This window comes from Sciurus carolinensis, chromosome 2 (assembly GCF_902686445.1).
Source record: "Sciurus carolinensis chromosome 2, mSciCar1.2, whole genome shotgun sequence".
NCBI lineage: Eukaryota > Metazoa > Chordata > Mammalia > Rodentia > Sciuridae > Sciurus > Sciurus carolinensis.
In genome coordinates, this window is record NC_062214.1 from 22943791 (window position 1) to 22970782 (window position 26992).

Genomic DNA, 26992 nt, shown 5'->3' on the forward strand with positions numbered 1-26992 from the left:
TCAACTCACGGAGGAAGCATAATGTGCTTTAAATAAATTTTTTATTTGTTTTTCTTTATATTAATTTTTTTTCTCCCATAGATGAATAGCATTACAGTCTAACAATCAGAATCCTGTTACACACATACACAGGCATGCCACATGACCAGGTCGAGGTGGTTGTGTCCTTGAGTCTGTTGACACATCACAACACAGTCAACCAAAGTCTCCTTGTTTCAGCCAGTCTCAACAAAAACACCCAACGGGGATGTACTCAACGTGTTGGTTCCATCTGGAATTAGGTGGCAGGGTAAAAGGGAAGATATTAAAAGCTAGTTATGGTGTGTCTGCATTTAGTCCCTTCACACAAAACTGCATGGATCTGGGGAGGCATCCAAGAGCTTTGTGGGGTGCTTGTTGCACCTAAGACATCATGGGTCATAGCAGGTTGATCACAGGGTTCCACTCAAGGGGTTGAGGGGCAGGCATACTCCAAAACAGCACCAAACTGCACTCATACACACATGGTGCCCTGCTGGGGCTAGACTGACAAAGATTAAAAATTGACACCCAGCTCAAGGGACCAACTCAAGACTTATTGGGAAAAACTGGAAGTCACCCTTTGATGTAATTGGGACTCACTCTAGAAATAGGTCCCTCAGACATTCTTAGTTTTGGCAAAGTGCTGGTAATATCAACATTAATACTTACAAACTGGTACAAACTTCTCCAGTGTCTCTGAAAACATCAGTCAAGACAGACTCTCTAACCCCCTCTCCTATCTAAGGTTGCATAGGACTTTGTGAATTCTGGTTCCCTCGTGTATTCAAGTTCTGTAGTTTAAGAAAAAAGTCCTGAAGCATGCTCAAGGTGAAAGGCACATACACAGTCAATACAGTATGACAAGGTCTGATGCTTCAGGAGTCAGACTAGCAGGAGACTGAGTAATGTTGGTTCTTAGAAATCTATATATGATTAAAATATTGCCACACTCAAATGCTACAGAGTACAAAAAAATTACAATGAGTCTTGCAACCAGCCAGGTGAGAGATTGGAGGGTTCTAGAACTACAGGAGCCTCCATAAATATAGGTAAGGGACAGGGCCTTTTGAAATTTAGCCCCAGCTGGTGTTGAGGAGTAAGCAAGAAGGGTTGGAGGGATTCAGCTCTTGAAGTGCCGAAGACCCTAAGCTGGCTGTGAAGTGACCAAGGGATAGCTGGAAGAATAAAAGTTTACAGGTTGTAACTGAAGAACTTGGGGAAAGGAGCAAAGTTGTCAACTACAAGAGCCCTAGTGGGCTGGCATGGGGACTCTGATCTGCTTGTAGTGTCAATTATACCTTGGGACAGGAGACCCCAAAAGGCTTCCTCTGTCCCCATCCCAGCATCCATGGGGATACTCCCTTCCTACTCTACATGTGCCAAGTGAGGTCTGGGGCTGTAGGGTCAGGGAGAGCAGCTACCTTTGCCCTCATGGGAATGCAGAGTTTTCTCCAACCCCAGCTTGGCTGTGAGGCCTGGAAACATGGAATTGGGGTGAAGGGGAAGACCTATGTTAGTATGTAACAGGAAATCTTAAAAGTTTCAAGGAAGAAAGAGCACACACTAGAAAAAGACAGCTAGAAAGAGAATGGGAAGCAACTCAGGGCATCCCAAGAGGCTGTTGCTGGTGTCTGAGCCCAAAATTCAATCCCACCACAAGAAAGGGAAAGCTGGCTGCCCCTGTCCCTGTGTCTCACTCAGGGATTCAGGTTCTTTCCTCCAGGTACTTACTGGAGGAGAAGGGGAGGGGGGACCATAGGGCACCCATTTCTCCCCAGCAGCCTAGAAAGGAAGAGCCCTGTGGCCCCTAAAGGCCCTGAACCTGGATAGGGAACTTTTGGAAAATGGGACAGTGGGCTGCTGGCCTCCAACCCAGGAGTGTTTATTAGCCATAGTGAGTAGGGTGTGAAATATAAGGCCAGAGGCAAGATGAAAGACTGAGCTGTCAATCTTGGGATGGCTTCACCCCAAGGCCTGTCCTCTTTAGCATCATTCCTCTGCATTCTTACCTTGGGGTGTATGCCCATTCCCTGCCTAGAACCCCTCTGGCCTGTGTCTCTCCTAAGCTAGTTCTTAGCACCTTGGGCATGTGAACAGTTGGCCAGGATGGCAGGCCTTGCCCAACTTCTACTCCTGGGGGAGAATATCAAGGTAGGGTGGCATGGTACTAAACCCCTCAGACTCAGGGGCCTGCAGAGGGTAGATTTCAGGAAAAGATTTGGAAATGAGATTATAGGAAACAAAGTGGGGTCAGGCTCCAGCAAGAGAGCAGGGAATGGCCTCTCTGAGCAAGCACAGTGCAGCTCCCATGGTACCCTGCTCCCTATAATTTCTCAACCTGTCTGTCCTCTGTACATCTCCAATAGGCTGTTTCTTTCCCTTGATTCCCTCCACCTTCTCTCTCTAACTAACACCTCACTGTCCTCTTTCACATACTTTACCTTTCCAGGTGTAAACAGCCTCAAGGAGCCCAGCCCCCAGGGCAGAGAGAAGGGAGAGACTAAAAGCAAAACCCTGAGCCTGACCCCTACTGGAGGGCAAGGACAGTGGCCCAGACCCAGCCAGTTGTACCTGGTCATAGTTGGGCTCAGAGTTCCCTCCCTTTATCCATTTGTGAGGGAATTCCTGGGAATGAATAATAAGAGAGGCAGGAGTAAGTGTAATGCCAAATATGAAAGTGAGTCGTGTAAGGTGCAAGTTGAAGAGGGGGAATGAGCCAGATCAGGGTGGAAAAGGCTCTCAGAAGTAGGGGTGGACCGAGAGAGGAAAGGTGAGAGGGAGGGACGGATGCAGGAGAATTCGAAAGCATGAAAGGTCAGCAGTGGGGAGAATGGAAGATAAGATGCTGAGTATGGGGAGGGCGAAAGGGGCAAGAGGGATTCAGAAGTGGATGAGAGAATCAGAGATGGGGAAATCAAGAGAGTCGAGGAAGGAAGGGCCATCACCCCACCTCACATACTCTTAAGGAGGAAGGAGGTTGTGGTGCAGCCCGAGGCGGCACCCGCCGCCCCTCGAGCAACACATGGGCTGCCACGGAGAGGACTAACGGGGATAGGGGAACCGCGAGGGATTCGTGGTGCGGCTGCCGGATACTCAGTAGTTGAACTGGCGCTGGCACGGCTGGTAGATGAAGCTACCCTGGTGCTTAGGCCGGCGCGGACGGCTCTCACGGGCGCGGTTCTGCCGTTGCACCGCCTTGGCGCTCAGCGCATGGCGTTCAGCCCGCTGCCGGGCCCGCTGCATTCGCCGTACCTGGCCCGCCTTCTCCAGCAGTACCGCCCGCGCCGGCAGAGGAGCAGCGGCATGGTGCAGGACCCGGGGCTCGCGGCGGGCGGGTGCCAACTCTCTGCAGGGACAGAGCGGGGCTCGGTCAGAGCGGGACATGGAGGGGTTGGGGAGCTGGCATCTCCCACCCCGCTGTCTTCGGTTCCCTTTTCTTGGCGCAGTGCGGTCTCTGCCCCAATCTGGACGCGACCCCGGCAACCCCACCCGCTCGGCCCCAAGACCTCGCTCCTCAAGGATCGAGACCCAGCCCAGGAATCTCAGCCACGTCGTTCCCAAGCTCCGCCCCGGCCACGAGGCCACACCTCCATCTGAAAGCCCAGCCCACGTAGACGCCTGATCCTGAAGCCTCCAAACATAGACCCCAGACTCCAGGCCCCGCCTCCCGCCCTCTCACCCGTCTCCGAGTTCGCTGTCCGGTGGGGCAGCGTCTGGGTGCGGGGAAGGGGGCCCAGGCTCCAGCACTATGGTGCTGCCGGTGACGTAAACGGACATGCTGGGGTGCTCGATGAGGAGGTCCTCCAGGGGGCTGCTCTGGAGAAGGGTGGACCCGAGGTCGGGCCCCTCTGCAGTAAAACAAGCGGGAGGGGTAACAAACCAGCTCTCGTCCATCAAGGAGGGCGCGGGCGGAGGGCGGCCCGCGGGGGCAGGGGCGGCCCCAGGGCTGGGGGGAGCGTCGTAGCTGTCTACGGGGCGCGGGAGGGGGAGCCATGCGGAGGAGGGGTAACAGCGGTGGGGAGGGGAGAGAGACACACACACACCGGACACAAGGGACGGGGAGAGAAAGGGCAACGTTAGTCAGACCCGCAGCCCTGCCCGCCGTGCCCACGGAGCACCCTCAGACCAGGAGGCTCGCCATGCTACCCTGAGGTGTGACCCCAACACTGCACCGCCTGGAGACAGATCAGGCTTGCAGGGGGAGGGACCATGTTATCCCACCTTCAGGGCCATTGCCTCAGCTCATTTGACCAATAGGTTTGGGGGACCTATCAATCCCCAAACAACTCCCTTCCCCTCCACCGCTCTGCCATTGGCCCTTTCAGTGAATTCACAGACTTGGAAGTTCGAGCTGTGGCCCCTGACTCAAGTCTCACCCGGCAGGTCAATGATGAGCCAGCCGTCCACTTCATCCTCCTGTGAGACAAAGGCGTGGGGGCAGTCGGAGTCATCTGGGGGTGAGGGGGTACTGAAGAAGAGGCTGCTGAGGCGCTGGAACATGGTAGGGCAGTGAAGCGACCTCAAGGAGGCGCCCTATGGCAGTGCAAAACCTGGGATTCATAGAAAGGAGTCAGTCACTGAAGTTCACCCCAACTCCTGGCTGTATGAATTTAGAATGTTATTTATTTGTGTCTTAGTTTTCTGATCTGTCAAATGACAATGATATGATACCCTTTTCTTTTGGTCTTTATGAAAATTAAACGAACTGGGTTGGGGGTATGGCTCAGTGACAGAAATAGGCTTAACATGCTTGAGGTCCTAGGTTCATTCTCCACCTCTGCCAAAAAAAAAAAAAAAAAAGAACTGATCATTGTACCCTCCTCTGGACTTTAATGAGAATTAAGTAAGCTAAATGTAGCACAGTGGCCCACACCTATATCCAGCAATTTGGGAAGCTGAGGCAGGAGGATTGCAAGTTCCAGGCCAGCCTCAGCAACTTAGTGAGACCCTGTCTCAAAATTAAAAAAATAAAAAGAGCTGGAGATGGGGGCTGGGTTTGTAGCTCAGTAGTAGACCACTTGCCTAGCATGTGTGAAGCACTGGGTTCAATCCTCAGCACCACTTAAAAATAAATAAACAAAATAAAGATATTGTGTCCATCTACAACTGAAATCTATTTTTTAAAAAAGGGCTGGAGATGTAGCTCAATGGTACTGGTTCAATCCCCAGTACCCCCCAACACACACACATATACAAAGAACTACACACTTATAAAGTGCTTAAAACAATGCCTGGGCACATAGTAAGCACTCAATAAACTAAAAAACTCGAATCACAAGGTGCTTTAGGGAAACGAAGTGATATGATGTGTATGACCAGGCTCTGTCAGGGAAGGTCTCCAGAGGACCGAACATCCAAGCAAATCCTTGAAGAGTAAACAAATTCTCCAGGCATGGAACAAATTGCCCATATTGTGATTATTTATTATCATAATAATATAAGTAACATTTGTGTACCAGACACTATACTGAAGAGCTTCACTTATATTACCTCATGTAATCCTCACACCAAAATGTACAAAGCGGGCATTTAATTACTCTATTTTACAGGTAAATAGAGGGCTGGGGCTGTAGCTCAATGGCAGAGGACTTGCCTAGTACATGTGAGGTACTGGGTTCAATCGTTACCATCACATAAAAATAAACAAAATAAAGTCATGCTGTCCATCTACAACTACAAAAAATTGTTTTTAAAAAAAGACAGAAAATAGAAATAAGATAAGGCTCAGAGAAGTAAGTTAACTTGCCCAAAGTGTTATAGCTAGTAAAAGACAGGTGGGATTTGAACCTATGTAATCAGGTTCCAAAGGCTGTATCCTATGCAATCAGGTTCCAGAGGCTGTACCCACTCATTTTGCTAGGTGTCTAAATTAAGTATTTTTAACTTGGTAACTGGGGCCATGGTCTCTGTGTATTTTTCTGGGGAAAAAAAGGATCTTGGTTTTTCATTATGATTTCCTCAACAGCATCTTTGACCCCAGAGACTAAGAAGCCTGTGTGGTTTGAAAAGTTCTAGCTAGCCGAAATACCACAAAACTGCTACCATCTTACCATGTTATTGGGCAAGTTGCATATGTGTCTGTCAGATGAGGTGTGAAGATTCTATGCCCACAGGCCCTCCAACCTCTAACCTCCTTTTCCCATGCTCCTGCTCAAGGGCAGCATCCCTAACTAGGAGGAAGATCAGGCTGCCTGGTTCCAATGAGACAGCAGGTCAGTGGGAGGTGATGAGAGAGGGAGGGAGCTATCAAATCCCAGGAGCCCTTAGGATGAACACTGAGGGTTGGATCAGGACCCAAGCTCTTAGCATGGGCAAAGATGTGAAAGAAAGCCCCTCTTCCAGGAAAAGAGACATCAAGGTGATGACTATAGATCTGCTCTCAGCTCATTTTACAATCTGAGGATCAGAGGGAGAACATAAATCCATCCAAAACACATAGCTAGATAGTGGTGGGGCAGGCCTAGTCCCAGATCACTGAGCATTCAGTCCAGAGTCAGGAAGGTCTCAACAGATAATCTTCAAGAATACAAATATGTACAGGAAGCAGGGAGGTCAGACAGGGACCTTGATCCAGTCACTGACCCTCTGTCCAGCCACAGAAAGACATAGAGTTCCTGGCACAAGGATTCAGCATGCCTTTACCAAAGCATTCACTGTGCACTAGACCCTGCACAGGACTTCCTCGGTTACAGACAGATTGAGGTAAGGGAGGCTCAGAGGTCACACAGTGTGAGTGACAGCAGCACCAGACAGCCAGTGCCTGCCCCCTCTCTTGACCACTGGGTGAGCCTCTTGGATTTCTTTCCTAGCCCTGCCAACTTCCTGGTTCTCAGATTCCCAGCTCTGCTCCAGGAAGAGCCATTCCCTTTAATAACTACAGCAGCTGTGCCCAGAATAGCATTTGAGACTTAAGCCACCCCTAGCCCAGCCCACCCCTGAGCAAACCCCAGCCTGAGATGGGGTTCCAGGTCCAGCATCTAGGCCCATGCACTTGGAAAGTCCAGAAGCTCTCCTCCCTTTCCCCTACCCCTATCTGAGCAGGGAGAGGGGACAGTACAACCCCTTATAATCACTAGTAGTAGGCCAGGTCACATACCTCCTCACTGACAAGCCACAGTTGGGGAGGTGGTGAGCGGTCAACAGAGGGAACTCTCACCTCACCCTATATCTTAACCAAATCAACCCTGCAGGCACTCTGAGGCAGCTGACAGCTCACCTTTGTGATCAAAACAACTGGCAGAGATTTTATTGGACTGGAAGGTAGAGAGCAGAGGGGTTCAGGGTAACCAAAGGGGACCTGATTCCCAAAGATCTCTAGAATAAGGTCCAAGAATGAAGAGATCTATTTGGGATGGTGCTGAGCCCAAGACATGGTCCTCAGTGGAAGAAGGATGTGTAGCTTTTACATGCCTGGTACATGCCTGGTACTAATGTCATCCATATGTCACTCAATGAACATGACTAGTTGACTGTGTCCTCGAGTAAGCTACCTCCCTTCCCTGGGTCTCAGTTTTTCCTTCTGTGAAATGGGGTCTAAGACATCTCCTGTGGAGGCTAGGAGTGACATCAACTAAGGCCCTGCACACATGTCAGGGATTAGGAGGATGTTATTGTGTTAGTCCCTCGGGGGCGGAGCCTGAAGCCAGAATGGGGATTCCGGCACCATCTGGTGTTATTCCAAAAGACCTGGACTAGGAAGGCCTCCTTGATCCCCTGACCTAGACATAGTTGTGCCGTTAGACCCTCATGTGGCAAGGAGAAAGGGTATCAGAGCCCTGACCCCAACCTCAAGATTAGCCCAGGAAACCGCAGAGCCCCGTTGGGCTCCGCTTGCCTTTCAGCGTTTCTCAACCTTGTCCCCGCCCGACACGGCGCCCACCGGGTCACGGGAGGACAAGCGACCCGAGCCTGGGGGCGGTGCTGGCCTTGGTGACGTCTCAATGTCATATGCAAATAGTGCGACGTCAAGGTCTACCGGCGTGCGGCAACCAATAGCGAGCCCGGAACGCAGCCCCGGCGGCCGCCGGAGTAGACAGACAAAGGCCCCAGCACAGGGGGCGCAGGGCGTGTCCCGGGGCACAGGGAGCCCGGGGGCCCAAGCTGGCGGGGACTCACCTGGGACCCGGAGCGATGCGGCGGGCGGGGTGATGCTGAGGTAGTAGTACGGCGGGGCGTCCCAGGGTAGCAGGCGGTTCACAGACCCGGCCGCATCGCGGAGGCAGGATGAGGCGGCGCGGGGATAGCGGAGAGGCGCTCGGAGCTGCTGCACTCACTCGCTGGGCTTTGAGTCTGTGCGGCCGCTGCGGCGGGGCTCACAGCACAAATTGGAACGTCCAAACAGCTGATTGTGACATCACAAAGGGGCCCGCCCGCCGCGCGTCACCGGCCGCCGGAGCGGTGGCCAATCCTAGGCTGCGGATTCCCCACTCCCCGCCCCTCCTCGGTTTGCTGGCCAGTGACTCCTGTTCAGGAGCGGCACTTAGAGCCTGAGTTTGCCGCCCGGAGAGGCAAATGCCAGGGGCTTGGATCTCTACCCCCGGCCACCTGATGAAGACGATCCCCAGTCCTTCCCAGGGATTTATTTCTCTCCCGGCTCTCATCCCAGGGGACTCACCTCTCCCACTCCTCTCATATCCTTTCTCCTGAATCCTATACCCAATTTCCCTGATCTGTGTGTATCTCGTCCCTACACATTTTCTGTTCTCCCACCCCATTTTTCCTTAGCTCGGCAAGTTCAAGAGGAGAGTGATGTGCCACTTCCCCGGTTCCGGGGGAGCACCTGCGAGTGTCGGGGAATTGGTGAGACTGACAGGAACTTGTGCAAAGAGTCGGAGAGGAATTACTCTGGGCTGAATAAACATTGAGCTAGTAGAACTCTGTCCTGGAACGTTTACACACCTTATTTAATCCACTGTTGCTACGGGAACTGGACACAAGAGTGACAGGACAGAGATTATAAATCCCAATTCACTTATGGAGCTATTGAGGCTCACAAATCTCATTGTTAGTATATGAATTCATATTCACTAATGCCCTACACACACACACACACACACACACACACATTAGGCACTTACTATTGCCACTGCCAGACCACTAACTGACATTTATAGAGCACTTAACTGTGTGCCAGTCACCGTGCTATAATTTTCTGATCTTCACAATCCTAAAAGGTATTATTTTAGTTGAGGAAACAGAGCCTAAGTAACTTCTCAAGGTAGTTAAGCTAAGGTCAATGGCAGAGCCAGGAGTTAATCCTGTAGCTCCCATCCCTGACCCTCTCCACTCTTCATCTGCTCCTCAGGGTGCTTCAGCCTCCCAAGGGAGACCTAGTGACTATGCCCCAAACTTAGTGTGTAACCTCAAGCAAATCATGTTACCTCTTGGACCTCACTTTCTTTATCTCATCATACTTAACATATTCAAATTTTCTGAGCTGACAGTGTAAGATTCTTCCTAATTCTCTACCCCCAGGATTCTAGGTCCCAGTTCTCCCAATGGCCTGTGGGAAGAGATCACAAATACATATTCTCAGAATCTCCAGAGGCAGAGGTTCTAAGTTCTTTCAGTAGAAAGCAGAACTGTTGCATGAGGCTGAGAGATGCTCACCTGGTCAGTAGGAGCTAGTCCAGAGGTTCATGTTCTGGTAATAAAACCCTGTTCTAACCTAATCTGAAATCCCAAAGGGAGGACTCAGCCCTAGTAACTCAGAGGAGCCAGGAAATAATACCTGGAGTGGGGAGGGAGTGGCATCCTATTCTTTAGAATGATGTCCCCAAGTGTCCGCATTCCTACAACTCTGAACCTCTGCCTATCACAGTCACTTCCTGATAAGTTCATACCCTCTCTTGACCTCTTTGCTCACAAACTAAATAAATCCCTAACATGCCTGTTCTGTCACACCCGTTGTTTACTCTCTCTAGAACCTTATGTGGCTCATAAGGCCTGGTACTCCTAACATGCATTTATGGCCCTACATGATCCAGACCTAGTTGTCTCTGGCTTCATCTCCCCTTCTTATCCATGCTCTTTGTGCTGAGGTTAAACTCTCATTGTCTCTTTAGCATTCTTACCTCCTGGCGTGCCTTTCTGAAATCCAGATCTGTCCTGTCTTCTACATTCTACTCATTCCTTTCTCTAGGTGGTCTTCCTTGACCTACCTATGTGTCAATGGCTACCTTGATGCATTGTCATTTGTTTGTTCAGTAAAAACAGTAAGTAGCAAGGAGTGCTGGCTGACGCAGAATCGCCTGAGCCCAGCAATTCAGGGCCAGCCTGGGCATCATACCAAGACCCTGTCCCTTAATTTTAAAAAAATTAATAAAAAATAAATATACAAGTGATGATAAGTTGTATGTGAATTGTGAATTGTGACACATACAATTGTGTATGTGTCTTCCTGATTGGATGATGGGCATCCCAAAGGCAGAGTCATTGTTCTTACACTTCCCACTCAGTCTGCAATGGGTCTGAAACAGAGTGGACTTTAATTCAAGGCTCAGTAGTTGCAGCCTGAAGCTCATGAAAGATGACTGGCATAGGACTCTGTATCCGGACCCTCTATCCTGGTACAGGCAGAGTTCTGTTCAGCACAAGGTTCCTGTTCCCCAAGCCCAGAGAAGATGGCTCTTGACATATACAATGGTACCCTAAATGACCTGGATTCTGTTTCCAGTATTAAATGAACCCCATGACAATCTGCTAGGCAGATCCCAGTCTTTCATTTCTCTGTAGAGTCAGGAGTACTCATGAAAAGTTGTGGGGCTGGAGTTGCCTGTTAAAACCCTTGACCCTCATCCCTCCTCTCCACTGAAAAGATTATCAGAAAGAGAGATCATCAGGGATGGAAGAGACTTCAGATCTCAACCCAGAGTCCTCATTTTATAGTTGGGGAAACTGAAGCTCAGAGAGGGGAAAAAAAAATTCTTAGAATCATATTAGCTGAATCACCTATTGACCCTTGCCCTAGGGAGGGGGCCCAGGGACCCCATTGTTATGCAATGGAAATAACAAAAAAGAGATAATGGGCATCATGATGGGAGTAATCCTGAAGTTTCATATCCAATTGAATATAAGGTACCATTCTTATGTACATACATGTATACATGTGGCCATCCATGCGTATACATGAAGGCATCCATGTACAAATAAGCACACACGTGCATATGAGCTCACACCCATGGAGTTGAAAGTTGCCCACACCCATCTAACCCATGCCCAGATGTGAGGACCTGCCCAATTTTATGGGTTTCAGAATTGGAGGTCAAGAGGCCACCCTTCTATTCCTGAATAAGCCTTGGGCTTGCCCTCACCATGCCCTGGGGACTCCCTGCGGGCTCCCCCCACCCAACTTCAAAGTGCAGGAGATGCGTCAGCCTGGGTGTCATGGTCATGGGACCTTGTATGTATTCGCTGGTATGAACCATTCTGTATGCCTGGCTGGAGAAACTGCTTGCCACTCCCCTGCCTTCTTGCCTTACCCACATTTTCTTAAGATAGAAGGTGAGGCTGAGAGGAAGCCTTCAGATGTAGATCATACATTCTCCCCATTTTACTGGTGAAGAAACTGAGACCTGGGAAAAAAATTTTTTTTTGAGATGGAAAAAAAATTTTTTTAAAGACAGTCAGTCTCATGTTGCCCCAGCTGGCCCCAGACTCCTGGGCTCAAGTAATCTGTCTCAGAATAGCCAGAGACAGATTCTATGGGTGCATACCACCATCCATGCCTGGCAGGAAGGAAACTATTAATGGATAAATTCAGTCAGGACAGACACAGTTTCCACATTTCCCCAACAAATAGCCAATACTGTGTTTAATAAGGAACCATATCCCAAAAACTTCTACTCAAAGTTTTTTTTTTTTTTTTTTTTTTGGTACAACCCAGATATGTCTGAATTTAAGGGTAACTGTGGAGTGTGTGTGTGTTGTGTGTGTGCGCGCTCCATGAAAAAGATCCTGGCCTGTCAACTCCTGGACTTAAGCAATCCTCCTGCGTCAGCCTTCCTGAACTAGAGTCGCATGCCACCATGCCTGGTGAGTAAATCCAGATTCTGTCCTGTTTCTACCCTAGCCTCTCTGCCTGACCCTGGGCAAGTAGCTTCCTTTCTCTAAGCCCAGTTTCCCCATTTTCAAAATGACTGACTCCAGGCTCCCTTAATAGTACCTCTCAATGTCAGTCTCTAGACATCCAGGTTTGATTGTGTGAACTGTACACACACAAATGATCAATAAGGACAGGATGGTCAGGACAGGATTCATTTCAGAGAGGGGAGGCAGGAAAACAAAAACGTAGCTTAGTTTTATCCATCTGTCCCTGGGATGTGAGGGTAAGGTGGTGACTTGGGGTTCTGGGACTGTGTTTGTGAGTATGGACAAGTACCCATGTGAGCTCTGATATGTGTGCCCTGCATCAATTCCCACACTTCAACTTTAAAAGAGAAATAATTGCATCCCTTCCCACCCAAGGATGGCTAGAAGAGATAGCTTTGGGACCACACAGGAACAAGAGGAAAGGAATTGGCATCTGGGGTTGCACGCTCTGTCCTTTCACAGGCAGAGTCTGATTCTGGCACCTCCCTCCTGGGACCTGGCTTGGGGACTGGGTCCCCAGCAGGCTTTGAGGTTGAAGAGGAAAGGGTGGGCAGGGATTCCCTCCTGTGGAAATAATCACTCTTCCAGGAGCAAATAAACTCCCTGAAGTTCAGATCATTTCCTTGTGCTCACAGCTCTTCCTTGGCTCCCTACTACAGCCAGGCTGAAGCCAGGCACTCTCTTATGATGCCTGGTACAGAGTAAGCACCCAGTAAATACTAATTGGAAGGATGAGAGAAACTGTCCTCAGTCCTCTTTCAGCCTTTTTTGTATACATATCCCCCTCACCAGCCTCTTTTTCTCCCTCTCTCTCTCTCTCTCTCTCTCTCTCTCTCTCTCTCTCTCTCTCTCTCACACACACACACACACTACAGACATACTCCAAACACCAGCTTTCCTACTTTCAACATTTTGCTCTTGCAGTTTCCTCCCCCTAGTGACCTCTACTCCTCACCCATCTAATCTCCCTGTGTCTAGACCCTCACTATTCTTTAGGATTAACATAATCAATAGTTTGTATTTATTGAACTTTGGATATGTGCCTGTAGCCCTCCAATACGGGCATCATTGTTATCTCCATTTTAAAATGAGAAAAATAAGGACTGGGTGCAGGGGCGCACGCCTGTAATCTCAGCAATTCCGGAGACTGAGGCAGAGGGATTTTTAAGTTCAAAGCCAGCCTCAGTAATTTAAGAAGGCCCTAAGCAATTTAGCAAGCCCCTGTCTCAAAACAAATAATAACAATAATAATAATGATAATAATAATTATAATACAGATAAAAAGGGATAGGGATGTAGCTCAATGGTAAAGCAACCCTGAGTTCAATTCCCAGTGCCAACAAGACAATTAGAATCTTTGTGTGGGGCTGGGGAGATAGCTTAGTCGGTAGAGTGCTTGCCTTGCATGAATAAGGCCTGGGTTCAATCCCCAGCACCATACACACACACAAAAGAATCTGTGTGTGGAAAGTGTACACTATTTTTACCTAATATAAAATCATTTTCTTGAACAGCACACCCTCATGTGTTGGCTATGGAGCAAACTGCCATGCTGTGGAGAGTACCATATGACAAGGACCCAAGAGGAGATTTTAGTCACTGTGACTAGGGACCTCTACACACACCAAAAGATAGAAAAGAGGAGCCTCAGTAGTGCCACCACAAGAAGATTAATTCTTCCAACAAGCTGAGAGTGCTTGGAAGCCAATCTTTCCCTGAACCTCCAGATGAGGACGAAGCTGGCCAACATCTTGATTTTAGACTTGTGAGACCCTGAGGGGGAAATTCAGATGATTCATGCCTGGGCTTTTTACTTTTAGAACTATGAGTGAATAAATGGGTGTGGTCTTGAGCCCCTAGGTTTGTGGTGGTTTATTACACAGCAATAGAAAACTAATACATATGTATGGAAAGAGGGTTTGTGGTTTTTCTTTTGTTTTGTTGCATGGAAGTTAAGAGGCACCTTGAGGGCTGGGGTAGCTCAGACATACAGCGCTAACCTAGCATGAGTGACGCCCTGAGTTCAATCCCAGTACTGAAAAAATTTTTAAAAAGGTTTACTAATCTTATTCCAGATTAATATAAAATTTTTATAATATAAAAATATTCATTGAAAATATTTTTGTGAAATTCCTAATAAATAGAGTTACGGCTGGGAGAAAAACATTTTTTTTTCTTTTTTTTTTGCCAAAGTCATATAGTTGAAATTGAATAACTTGGATGTGTGGGATACCACTGACTCCAGGGTAGATAAAAGCAAATTGGTACTTCTTCCGGGAAGCTCTCTAGGATCTCTTTGGGAGGAAGGAAGTGACTGCTTCTTCCTTAGAGCGTCCCAAACACATGGCCTGTCTCTTCAAGCACTGCACACTTTGAATTCACCACACACCCAGGAATGCTGAGTTCCTTTCTGGGAGACAGATGCTTTTTCTATATTTGAGATTCTCATTCAGTATAAATAGAAACATAAATGGAAACATTATAATACAGGGTGATAAGAGCTAGGACAGTGGGTAGGACAAGGTGCTAAGAGAAGCCAATAAAAGGGGATTCAAAGACTTCCTTGGAAGAGAGGACATCTGAGTCAGGCTTTGAAGGACAGAAGGAGCTTGCTTTGAGGCAAATGGGTTGAAAGTCTTGAAATAAAATTTCAAATCAGGAGCCCTGCACCCTTATTTGACTTGGCTCTGCTTCTAACTGGCTACATGACCTTGGGTGACTTTGTCCCTCTGTGGGTCTCCATTTCTCTAGCTGGACAATGGAAACATGATGAGAATTCCTGTGCTTGCTCTCTTTTTCTTTCTGCCCAGGACTTTCTAAGGAGAAATTTGACTTTCTAGACTTTTGAGACATAGCACTAAGATAACAGGGTGACAGAGAATGAGAGAAGAGAGGAAAGAAGGGGGACGAGGGAGAAGACGACTTGGGGAAAGTTCTCTCTATTGTTATTTTTTATTTTATTTTATTTTATTTATTTATTTTTGGCCATGCTGGGGATTGAACCCAGGGCCTCATGCTCATGCTGGGGATTGGCAAGCACTCTACCAACTGAGCCATATCCCCAACCCCTATTGTTATTTTTGAAGATTTTTTTTTTCTTTTATGGTGTTGGGAATCAAACCCAAAACCCAAAGTTTCACATATTCTAGGCAAACATTCTACTGCTGAGTTACAACCCCAGTCCTCTCTTTAAAAATTCCATTTTGAGACAGGGGTCTCAATAATTTGTTTTCTCTGTTTCAGGAGGTATTCTAAAGGCTTTCATGTAATATTCTATTACAGCCTCATAATAATCCTGTGAGGAAGTCGCTTTTATGCAGATTTGGAAACAGACAGAGTGTAAGGAATTTGTTCAAGTTTCCACAGCTGCTAAGTGACAGACTGGGACATGAATCCAGCCAACCTGGCTCCAGAATCCACAATCTCTGTGGCATTGCCTCTCAGTGTGACTTAGAAGTGATAGCAAAACCTTTTTTGTCTCCAAATTCCTCTTCACAGGTGTCAGAAATCCCACCACCATTATTATTTCCTCTCTAATAATTTCATAATTGAACATTGCTCTCTTTGTTTTTTGTTTGTTTTTTGAGATGCTGGGATGACTCAGATGCCCACATATGCTAGGCAAGTGCTCTACCACTGAACTACTTCCCCCAGCCTGCACTGTCCTCTTTTATTTTTATTTATTTTTATTTTATTTTTTTAATTTAATTTATTTTTTTATTTTTATGGGGTGCTGAGGATCAAACCCAGTGCCTCACACATGCTAGGTAAGTGCTCTGCCACTGAGCTACAGCTCCAGCTCCTCATTGTCCTCTTCAGATGCCTCCTAAATACAACTAGTCAAGAAAGGGCAATGCTCAATTCCTACACATATAGTCAAATGGGCTTTCTAGATGCCATCTCCACTAAATGGACTCCAAAGAGAAATATACACTGGGGATGGGGTAATGTGGTAGGGCATCAGAGGAGAAGAATAAAGAGGTCAGAGTCGTATGTCCCCCTTTTCCTAGGCTGGCTCTGCCCAATCTTCCATTGATAGGGCCTGCTAGAAATACAATCATATATTCAGTTGGCCCTGATTCTCAGCCCAGAACATTGATGACAGGGAGTCAAGTGGGTGAGAGGTGACAGGAGAGGCTGTTTGGAATGATGCTGGTAGTGTAGTAGCCCAGGTGTCTTGGTCAGGCTGTCCTTGGGGAAGGCAGGTGGGAAAAAGGGGTACAACATGTATCCTTTCCTCAGAAGGAGAATCAGCCTCATTCCTCCACCCCTTTCAGTCAGGTTTTGCATCGCTGTGACCAAAATACCTGACGAGGACAACTTAGAGGAGGAAATGTTTATTTGGGGCTCAAGGTGTCAGAGATCTTAGTCTATAGATTGCTGACACCCTTATTCTGGACCCTTGGTGAGGCAGCACATCATGAGGGAAGGGCCCAGCAGAGGAAAGCTGCTCAGCTCAAGGCAGGTGGTCAAGAAGCACACACACACACACACACACACACACACACACACAGAGAGAGAGAGAGAGAGAGAGAGAGAGAGAGAGAGAGAAGGAAGATGCCACAGAAAAGATACACCCTTCTAGGACATGCCCACACTGACTCACCTCTTCAACCCTGCCTCACCTGCCTACAGTTAGCAGCCCGTCATTCAAACTGGAATGAATGGATTAGGTTACAGCTCTCATAATCCAGCCACTTTACCTCTAAACATTCCTGCATTAACACAGGTACTTTTGGGAGACACCTTATATCCAAACCATAACAACACCTGAGGTCTGTTTTTTTTTTTTTAAACAGGTTTAATTCACTTTATTTTATTTATTTTTTTGTATAAAAACCCTATGTTGGAGCCACAGCTGGAGCCTGGGACCTCTGTACAGAGACTCTGGTGTGTGTTTTCACAAGATGGTCAGTGAATTCCTGATAGGGAGACTTGGTGAACAGTTTCTTTCCAGAGATGGGGAGTCAAATAGCTGTATGTCTTGGAGATGGCATCAAAGGTGGTCTTAGTGAAATCGCCCAAGGTGGCAGTGCAGCCCCTGGCAGAAGTGTAGTAGTCATCAATACCAGCCATCATCAGCAGCTTCTTGGGCACAGGGGCTGAGACAATGCCAGTACCTCTGGGGCAGGGATGAACCGCACCAGCACAGAACCAGTCACCTTGCAAGGGATGGTGTGGGGCTTGCCAATCTTGTTCCCCCAGTAGCTTCTCTACACAGGAACAATGGGGAGCTTGGCCAGGATGATGACCCCTCAGATAGCTGTGGCTACGTCTTTGGAGCACTTTACTCCCAGTCCAATGTGACCATTGTAGTCCTGACAGCTATAAATGCCTTGAACCTGGTCCGCTGGCCAGCAGGAGTCTGCTTCTGTACAGGCATGATCTTCAAAACCGCATCCTTGAGTGATGCCCCCAGGAAAAAGCTGATGATCTCAGACTCCTTGTTAGGCAAAGAGAAAAAGGTAGATCTCCTCCAAGGACTTGATCTTCATGTCCTTGACCAGGCTGCCCGGCTTGGTGACCGGGATCCACTCCTTGTCTTTGGCCATGCCTCCCAAAGCGCCATCGGCCCCAGCCTCAGCTGCAGCTTTGGAGACCGCTGTCAAAGCCTCTGCAGAAGCTGCTGTGGCCACCCATTCTGGGGCCCCGGGCCCTTCCGCTGCATCGGCGTCATCTGCCATTTTCCCAGAGAAGAAGGCTGAGGTCTGTTTTTAAAAATTAAAATGGATTTTGCTGGGCACAGTGATGCACAGCTGTAATCCCAGTAGCTCAGGAGGCTGAGGCAGGAGGATTTTGAGTTCAAAGCCAGCCTCAGCAAAAGCAAGGTGCTAAGCAACTCAGTGAGACTCTGTCTCTAAATGAAACACAAAATAGGGCTGGGGATGTGGCTCAATGGTTGAGTGCCCCTGAGTTCAATCCCCGATACCCTCCCCCAATTAAATGGATTTTAAACAATGTAATAATTTACATAAATATTATAAAAATACAATCTTTATGATTATTCATTTATTTATATTTGCTTTGTTTTTTGAGATGGGGTCTGGCTATGTTGTTCAGGCTGGCCTCAAAGTCTTGATCCTCCTACCTCAGCCTCCTGAGTGACTAAGATTATAGGTGCAAACCACCATACCAAGCATACTACAATTTTTTAAAATTATAAACATACAATTCAAACAATCAAGATAAAGTCAAGTCATCCTTGACTACCCCTGTTTAATCCCAGGACGTTCTGCTACTACCAACAGTTTGAAGTGTATCCTTCTTTCCCTTTCTTACACAACATGTACATATACATACAGGAAGTTATTTTTTGTAGGGCACATATTGCTTCTAGTTCTAGAATTATGGTTTAAAATTATTTAATTAAAAGGACATGGTTCAAAGTTTCAATAGGGAATTCAGTGAAAAGCAGGTGTCCATTCCTCCCCTTTTCCCCTTCACGGAAGCAAACACCAATGCCAGTTTCCTGTGAGTCCTTTCAGAGGAATTCTATGCATTTAAAAGCCAGTGCAGACTGGGCTTGGTGGTGCACACCTGTAATCCCAGCAGCACTGGAGGCTGAGCCAGGAGGATCACAAGTTCTAGGTCAGCCTCAACAATTTAGTGAAACCCTAAGCAACAGTGAGATCCTGTCTCAAAATAAAAAATAAAAAGGGCTTGGGATATTACTCAGTGGTTAAGCACCCCTGGGTTCAATTCCTGGTACCTAAAATAAAATAAAATAAAATAAAAGCTAACACAGCCAGGCAGTGGTGTGTGTCTGTAATCACAGCAACTTGGGAGGCTAAGGCAGGAGAATCCAATTTTGAGGCCAGACTGGGTAATTTAGTAAGACCCTGTCTCAAAATATAAAGTAAAAAGGGCTGGGGGTATAGTTCAGTGGTACAGCCCCCCTAGGTTTAATCCCAGTACAAATAAAAAAGTCAATGCATATATATACACATATCTATGTTTCATACAAATAGAGATTCTGTTCTATACCTTGTTTTTTTTCACTTCACACTATATCTTTCAGATACTTCTTCATCAACATGAAGAACAGTTTTATTTTATATATACATAGTATCCCATCACATGGATACAGTATACTTATCCAGTCCTCCATGGAAAGAAAGGTTGCTTCTAATATTTTGTTATTACTAACAGTGTGATTCACATCCGTGAGCATCATCTTAAATATATATTTGTAAAATAAATATCTATTAGTGGGCATTGGTCAGTTGAGGTTATTTAAAAGTTTTAAAACACATTTCAAATGTTGAAGATTCTAGCAAAAGCCTCCATGATATGCCAATTTATATTGCTTATACTTGTTTTTACCTAAATACATCAATATTATACACTGTACTATAAACTCATACTTTCAAGTCAGCAGTATGTCTTGGAGTTCAACCTATGTCAATATGCATAGATCCACCTCATTAAAAAAAATCATAGTAAAAACAATAACAACAACAAAAAAATCCTGCCTCACAGTTTTCTACCAAATGACTCTAGAGTTTAATTACTCATCAATGGAGATTTTGGTGGTTTACAATATCTTGCAGCCACAAAACATGCTACAGTACCTATCTTTGTACTGAATAGGTTCAGAGGAGTGAATTGCAAGATTGAAAAATATACACATTTCAAATTTAACAGATGCTGCCACATCACTATCCTAAAATATTGTGCCACTTTAGACTTTACCAATGACATATAAGAGCCTTAGGTTTATGTCCAGACCTGGCCCATGTGCTTCCTTCTGAATTGATACTCAAAGTCTTGGTTACCACTAGGATGGTTCAAGCCCTGCCCCTGCCCCTCCCAGAATCTGGGTGGAGAAGCTGAGTTGGGAAGGTTGCACACACAGGAAGGGCATGCTGCCCCCACCAGCCCGGCAGCCATTCAGGTGATAACCGTCAATAAAAGATTACCCAGGAGAGAGTGGGTTCCCCATCACCAGAAGTATCCAAGTGGAGGTTAAGTATCAACAAATACACTGAAAATTCACTCTATGCCAGGACCTGGGCTTGGTATCTTGTCCCAGAAATGAGTCAGCCTCAGTCCCTGCCCTCCCAGAGCTTGATACTCATGAAGAAAACAGACAAGTAAACAGACAGTGACAATTGAATCCACTAAGTATTGAGTTGGACTTCCTTTTCTGAAAATATCTGAACTTCCTGCTACATGACACATGGAAATGCTGGAAATAAAAACAAATATCTTTTTAAATGCACAGCGCAATCTGCAACAACTTGGGACATTTGGGGAATAGAATTTTGGGCTTACATAAAGCTTAAGGGTTGGAACTAAGATCTTTGGTAAATCTAGGAGCTTTGAAGGGCTAAGGCTTGAAAAGTTTATCTCACTCCTGGCAGAATGCCCTGTGACCCTCCCAGAACAGGAGAGGATAGGACGTTTGTCAGGCAAGGAGGGCATCTCCCACTTGCCTCCCATCTCCCTTGGGAGGCTGACATGAGCAAGTTTTATTGCTTCCCAGGTTATGATGAAGCCCAGGTTTTTCTGCCCCACCCTATTCAGGATGCAGCTGGAGAACATGAACATTTTAGCTGCAGTCTAGTAGTATTAACTCTTTGGTAGCCCTGCAACTTACGTTGTAATTTAAGGTGATTTTGGGTTTTTGTGTCTTTCTTTTTGGTGTGTGGGACAGGATCACAAGGACATAACAAACTGTTTACATTGAAAGGTGGTTTATTGTATCTTTCCTAATACAATCGGCCAAGCCTTAGCCTTGTCATGTCTTTTATGCATAAACTTGAGGAATGGCTGCCAGCTATTCCTGGGGTGAGGTGCTTCCAAGCTCAAACCCAGCAGAAAAGACTAAGCCCATTTCTCCAAATGGCTCAATCCAAAATCCCATAATTGAATTTTGTTGGCCCTGATGGACCCAATTTTGGTTATATGCTCATCCCTCAATCAGCCATAATTATTTGGGGTTTGGAATGCATTTTAGTTTAAGTTATGTAGGGCCCATTCCTGGGTTGAAATTGAAGTCATCCCCACTTAAATCATATGGCTGGGAAATATAGGATTTTGTTTGGAAAAAAGAAAGGGGGTATGAATACCAGGAATCAACAAGGTTCACTATACCTGTCTTCTTTCCCAGAGTAGAGAAGTATAATACATATATTCGAGGTTAGGTCATAAGGGGCTTGGATGCATACTTATGGCTCCTGGGAATACAGAGAGGTTCAGAGAGAAGAGACTGGGGGATGAGGAGCCAATCTACAGTCTTTGGGTTTTAGGCCTAGCTTAGATCTTGGTCTGGTTTTCCTAACAGGCTGGCTTTTGCAATTGTGGGTATTTGTGGGTAGGGGACAGGAAGGAAATTGATAGAGCTGGGGACACTGGGTCCCACAAACCTGTCCACAGGACATTATGCAAGTCCTGCTCCCTGGTTCCTTTTGGGCCCTTATAATATCTGGGTGGAGGGTTGAAGAGGGAGCTGGTTGTGGGTCTCCCAGTGGGCCTCATCAGAAACCCCAGCCCAGGTACAGGAAGCTGCTAGAGTAGGAGACCAATGGTAAAAACCCTGATTTTCTGGGCTTAGTGCCACCACTGACTTGTTTGATCCTGGGCCTGGCAATGCAACTCTCTGGACTTTAGTTTCCCAGTCTGAACACTGAACTAGATCAGACCCTTCCTACTTTTTCAATCTCAAGTATTCTTTCAGTTATCTTTTCTTATATGCTACTGTCTTCCACCCATACCTCAACTTAAGTTGTCCTGTTCGTTTTAAAATTTTATTATAGTTTATTGTTTCCTAGTGAAAAAAATCTGTATTTACCATAGATTAAGCCATTGCTGTCTCTTTAATTCTCCTTTTCACCTTTAAAGCAACCCTGACTTTGTTTCACTTACTTTCTCTCTCTCTCTCTTTTTCTCTCTCTCTCTCTCTCTCTCTCTCTTTCTCTTCCTTCTTCTGTTCATTTTCTCTTTCTACCCTCCCTCTCTTTCTTTTGAGATGGGATCTATGTTGCCCAAAATGGCATTAAACTCATGGATTCAAGTGATCCTCCTGCCTCAGTCTCCTGAGGATTATAGGTTTGCCATTGCACCAGCTTGTTCTTGTGCTGATTTTCTCAAGTTCTATCTTTTTCACCTAGACCATATCTGGCAAGTTTATGTTTGAGTTGATTTCTGTAAACATAATTCAAAGAATTGTACATTTTATCAAAGCTTATTTTGACACCATCAAAGTGGGTTCAAATCTAAAGATGACTCCAACCCACCCTGCTTCTGTCCCCTGCCTGTCCACACCTCCCCAGCTGGAGCCCTCAGACCAGACGAGTCACCTTGTCCATGGAAGGTATGTGGCCCGGTCTCACCCTGTCTCTCCCCACTGCTCTGGACTTCTGTGTACACTATCAAAGCAACAACAACAACAACAACAACCTGAAGACAAAGTTAATATCTGGTGTGTTCTTACAAATGTTGATTAGTCTTTTTCAAATTTCTGGTGAGGTACTATTGCCTTCCAAGGATAAAGGTATATGGTCATACATGGGTTTTATGCCTCATTTGTATCTTAGTCTTGTTCTCCTAACAGGTAGACTTTTGCTGTGATTGGAATACCATGAACTTCCTCACCTAGCTATTTGTTTAAGTTATATATAATGTTGGCTAGTCATCAGGCAGCTGAGGGAAAAATATCTCCATTTGTGCTTAAAGATTGTGTGTACTCATCAGTCTGAAATTTTTACTTTAACTTACTGTCTTTCAAATTTTTATTTGAAACTGTGAATTGTTCATCAGACTTTTATAAGGACGAGGGCCTGGGAGTCAATGATAAAATACAGAGAAAGAAAAAAAATTTTTGTACCAGGGATTTAACCCAGGCATACTCTACCACTGAGCTACATATCCCCAGCCCTTTTTATTTTTTATTTTGAGACAGGGTCTCCCTAAGTTGCTGAGACTGACCTTGAACTCAATCCTTCTACCTCAGTCTCAAGAGTTTCTGGGATTACAGGCATGCACCCCATGCCTACTACAGAGGGATTTGGAGAACAATTTATTAGTGCTACCTCCAAGATCTCTCTTCACTCCATCTACTTCTTTCCTTCTTCATTGCCACCACCCTGATCCAAGCCACCATTTCCTTTCACCTGGTGGATGCTGCCTCACTGGTCTCCTTGCTGCCACCCTCACCAGAAGGATGTTTTAAAAATCTAAGTTGTGAGCTGGAGGTGTAGCCAGTGGTAGAGCACTTACCCAGCATGTGCAAGGCCATGGGTTCAATCCCCAACACCTGAAAAGCAAAACAAAATTCTAAGTTGTAATCATGTTCCAATTCTACTTGAAACCTTTCAGTGGACTTCCCATTGCTTTTAGAGTAAGAGTCCAACTTAGTATCATGATCCATAAAGATTACCTGGCTACTACTTATTTTTATCTTACCTTTTGCTCACATCACTAAAGTGACATTGGCCTCTCTCACTGCCAACTCCTCCTCATACATACAATTGCCAACTCTTTATGTCGATGACTACTTCTCATCCCTCAGGCCTCAGTTTAAATACCAGGCAGGCCCTCCTTGACCACCCAATCTATAGGAAGTGTTCCATTATTCATTATCCTTGTTCCTGGTCTGTTGCCTACATAGGTCTAATAACAAACTCTAATAATTTTATTTGTCTGCTTACTTCTATTTAGTGTGACTCACTGCTAGACTATTAACTCCAATTTGGGAGGGACTGTGTCTCTCTTCCTTACCACCATTATTGTGTTTGCCAATCTACAGTCTTTGGGTTTTAGGCCTAGCTTAGGTCTTGGTCTGGTTTTCCTAACAGGATGGCTTTTGCAATTGTGGGTATTTGTGGGTAGGGGACAGGAGGATTGAGCATTCAAGGCCAACCCTCAGTTTAGTGAGGTCCTGTCTCAAAACAAAAATTAAAAAGGGCTAGGGATTTGGCTCAGTGGTTAACCACCTGTGGGTTCAATCCCCAGTACCCCCCCCCCCAAAAAAAATTGCCTTCACTAAATTGATTTTGCCCAGCTGCCTTTGGAATGTGCTATCTTAAGGCAAGCATGATAAATTCACCATCTAACTTCTTATAGATCACCTTCTCTTATCACCTTACACACAGGTCAAGAGGCAGGTACAGGATCTAATCTCAATTCATCTTATGCTTTCTCTCTCTCTCTCTCTCTCTCTCTCTCTCTCTCTCTCTCTCTGTTTATTTACTTAGATTGTGGTATTGGTGATTGAACCTAGGGGTACCTTATCACTGAACTAACTATATCCCTAGCCCTTTTTATTTTGAGATAGGTTCCTGCTAAGTTGCCCAAGGTGGCCTTGAACTTATGATCCTCCTTCCTCAACTCCTGAGTAGTTGAGATTACAGGCATGTACCACCTTGTGTGGCAATCTCATGCTCTTTCCAAGAATACTGACTCTTGAATAGCATGTTGCAGGAGCATTAAAACTAGTTGAGGTTCACTTATTCTGGTGATGGAATGGTTAACCTAATAGATGGTTCTGTTAACTAGGCCTTGTGCTGTTTCCTACCCAAGCCCTGACTATTCCAAGTCTGGTTCCCCAGTCTTCTTGTAACAGTGGTCCAATTTATGTTTTGAATATAGCCCTTGCTGCTCTGCCACTGCAACTTATTTTTAAAACGAACATATTTCTTTCTCTTCCTCTCTCCCTGCTCCTCTCTAAAGGATCTCAACCTATTCTGAAACTTGAAATGGGTAAGGAGCATGGCTCACCTGTGTGGAGCCCGGCATGGAATGCGAGTGCCTAGTGGGCCACTTTTGGAAAGCAGAACTGGTGCTGAGGGATGAACCAAATGCCAGTTAAAGTGCCTGATGTCGATGCTCATCAGACCCCAGAAAAGGTGTTGACTGATATAGACAGCAGGACAGTTGCCAAGGGAGTCAGAATCTGCCAAGGAGTGTGTAACAACTCACCTGCCGAGTCAACTAGTCCTGAAAATGGATAGCACTGGAGAATTGGGCCCATACCTGGCAGTCGTTGGCAGTCGGGTGGGATCCCGAGGCTTCTCCAGTCCGCCAAGGGTGCACCACTGGCCCGTCTTGCTCACTGTGCCAGGGAGGTGGAGCATAAGCGCACATGTCAGGACCCAAAAGATGGTGAACTATGCCTGGGCAGGGCGAAGCCAGAGGAAACTGGTGGAGATCTTTGGGGGTCCTGACATGCAAATCAGTTGTCTCATCTGGGTAAAGGGGTGAAAGACTAATCTAGTCTCCGTTTCCCTCCAAAGTTTCCCTCAGGATAGCTGGTGTTCTCTCAGAAAAAAAAAAACGAAAAAGAAATCCACATAGTTTTATCTGGTAAAGCGAATGATTGGAGGTCTTGGGGCCAAAACCTAGACTTTGGGGATGGTATCAGAAGATCTCAGAAATGACACTCTCCCAAATTAACAAGTGAATTAAAACTCCAACAGAGAACACATGGAATGTAGCCTTTGAGTCACCTCTTTAAAGGCCCCTTGTTCCTGCTAATGGGCAAAATCACAGCCTTTGGCACAGGAGTCCCCTGTGTTTCTTCTTCGCTAGTAAAGCAATAAATCTTCCTTTTCCTTTTTGTCAAAACTGTGTCCTCATTGGATTGGCATCGGGGACAAGAACCAAGCTTTCGGTAATATTCTTTTGACCTGGGAGCTCCCTAACAGCCTTCTAGTTAATTATTATTATTATTATTTTTTGCGGTACTGGAGATCGAACTCAGGGCCTTGTGCTTGCAAGGCAAGCACTCTACCAGCTGAGCTATCTCCCCAGCCCTAGTTAATTACTTTTATGTTAAAAATGGACAGAATCAGTTTGGTGTTTGTAATCAATGAAACATACTGGATAGACTGTTCACGGACTTGCATAGAACCTGGAAATTGGTACTTGGTACTCAATAAATGGTAAAGAAAAACTATCCAGGTCCCAGGTGTGTGGCTCACAGGTGTTCACTAGATATCTCAGAGCCTCCATTTCTTCCTCTCTAGAGAACCCACAAATCACCTGGGATCTTTGGTTTCTCAGGCGAGAATCACCTCACTTACTCCCTCCTTTTCTTTTTTTAAACTTTATTTACTTTTTTATGTGGTGCTGAGAATCAAACCCAGTGCCTCACATGTGCTAGGCAAGCGCTCTACCACTGAGCCACAACCCCAGCCCTTGCTCCCTCCTTTCTATTCTCTACCCTCCATCCTCAATTACAACAAAACAATCCAACCCAACCCAACCCAACCCAACTCAACCCAACCCAAATTCCTTTCATTTTCTCAGGCAGAGCAACTTAAACACAATATATGAAGCTTGCCTACAGATCCTTGTTCTGCCACTGGTCATGTGATCCTAGACAAATGACTAAACCTGTTTGTTCCTCAGTTTTCTCATGTGCATGTAACTATAGGGAAATAATAATTAATAGTACTTATAATAGTCCATGTACATGTGAAGCACTTAACATAGTACTTAGCACATTATAAAAATTCAATCTTTTTGTCTTATTACTATACTCATCTTTTTGTTACCTAAGCTACAGGTATGGCTTAGGTAACATGGTATGGCTTCTGAGTCACTAACATCAGAATTACCTGGAGATTCGACAAATGAATGGATAAAGAAAAATGTGGTGTATATACACAAAGGAATATTAGCCTTAAAGAAGAATGAAATTATGGCATTTGTCAATAAATGGATGGAGCTGGAGAATATTATGCTAAGAAAAATAAGCCAATCCCAAAGAACCAAAGACCAAATGTTTTCTCTGATATGTGGATGCTAATTCACAATAAGGCGAAGGGGGTAGCTAGGGAAGAATAGAGGTACTTTGGATTACACAGAGGGGAGTGAATGAAGGAGAGTGGGTATGAGGGTAGAAAGGATAGTAGAATGAATTGGACATTATTACCCT

General features: G+C 45.9%; 1 protein-coding gene and 1 pseudogene across 2 annotated transcripts; both read right to left on the reverse strand.

Annotated features, from left to right (window-relative positions):
- Positions 1-9: 9 nt before the first annotated feature.
- Positions 10-8364, reverse strand: Tp53inp2 (tumor protein p53 inducible nuclear protein 2). 2 transcript variants are annotated; one of them, XM_047541476.1, is made up of 4 exons: positions 8137-8364; positions 4398-4571; positions 3701-3869; positions 10-3367 (listed from the first exon to the last, which is right to left on the reverse strand). In XM_047541476.1, the coding sequence occupies exons 2-4, from the start codon at positions 4519-4521 to the stop codon at positions 3115-3117; spliced, it is 546 nt and encodes a 181-aa protein (XP_047397432.1). In that variant the 5' UTR covers positions 4522-4571; positions 8137-8364; the 3' UTR covers positions 10-3114. The 2 variants fall into 2 exon arrangements, with proteins under 2 accessions (XP_047397432.1, XP_047397431.1); XM_047541475.1 differs by having other exon boundaries at positions 3701-3989; positions 8137-8363.
- An 8570-nt stretch (positions 8365-16934) lies between these two features.
- On the reverse strand, positions 16935-25136 carry LOC124977441 (40S ribosomal protein S2-like; annotated as a pseudogene).
- Positions 25137-26992: the final 1856 nt, after the last annotated feature.

Excerpts from the sequence above, each read along its gene's own strand:
- Tp53inp2 (XM_047541475.1), bottom strand. The coding sequence starts at position 4,521 with ATGTTCCAGCGCCTCAGCAGCCTCTTCTTCAGTACCCCCTCACCCCCA. Across the intron at positions 3,990-4,397 it reads GCTCATCATTGACCTGCCGG|ACAGCTACGACGCTCCCCCC; the intron begins GTGAGACTTGAG and ends CGCGCCCCGTAG. Across the intron at positions 3,368-3,700 it reads GACAGCGAACTCGGAGACGG|AGAGTTGGCACCCGCCCGCC; the intron begins GTGAGAGGGCGG and ends CTGTCCCTGCAG.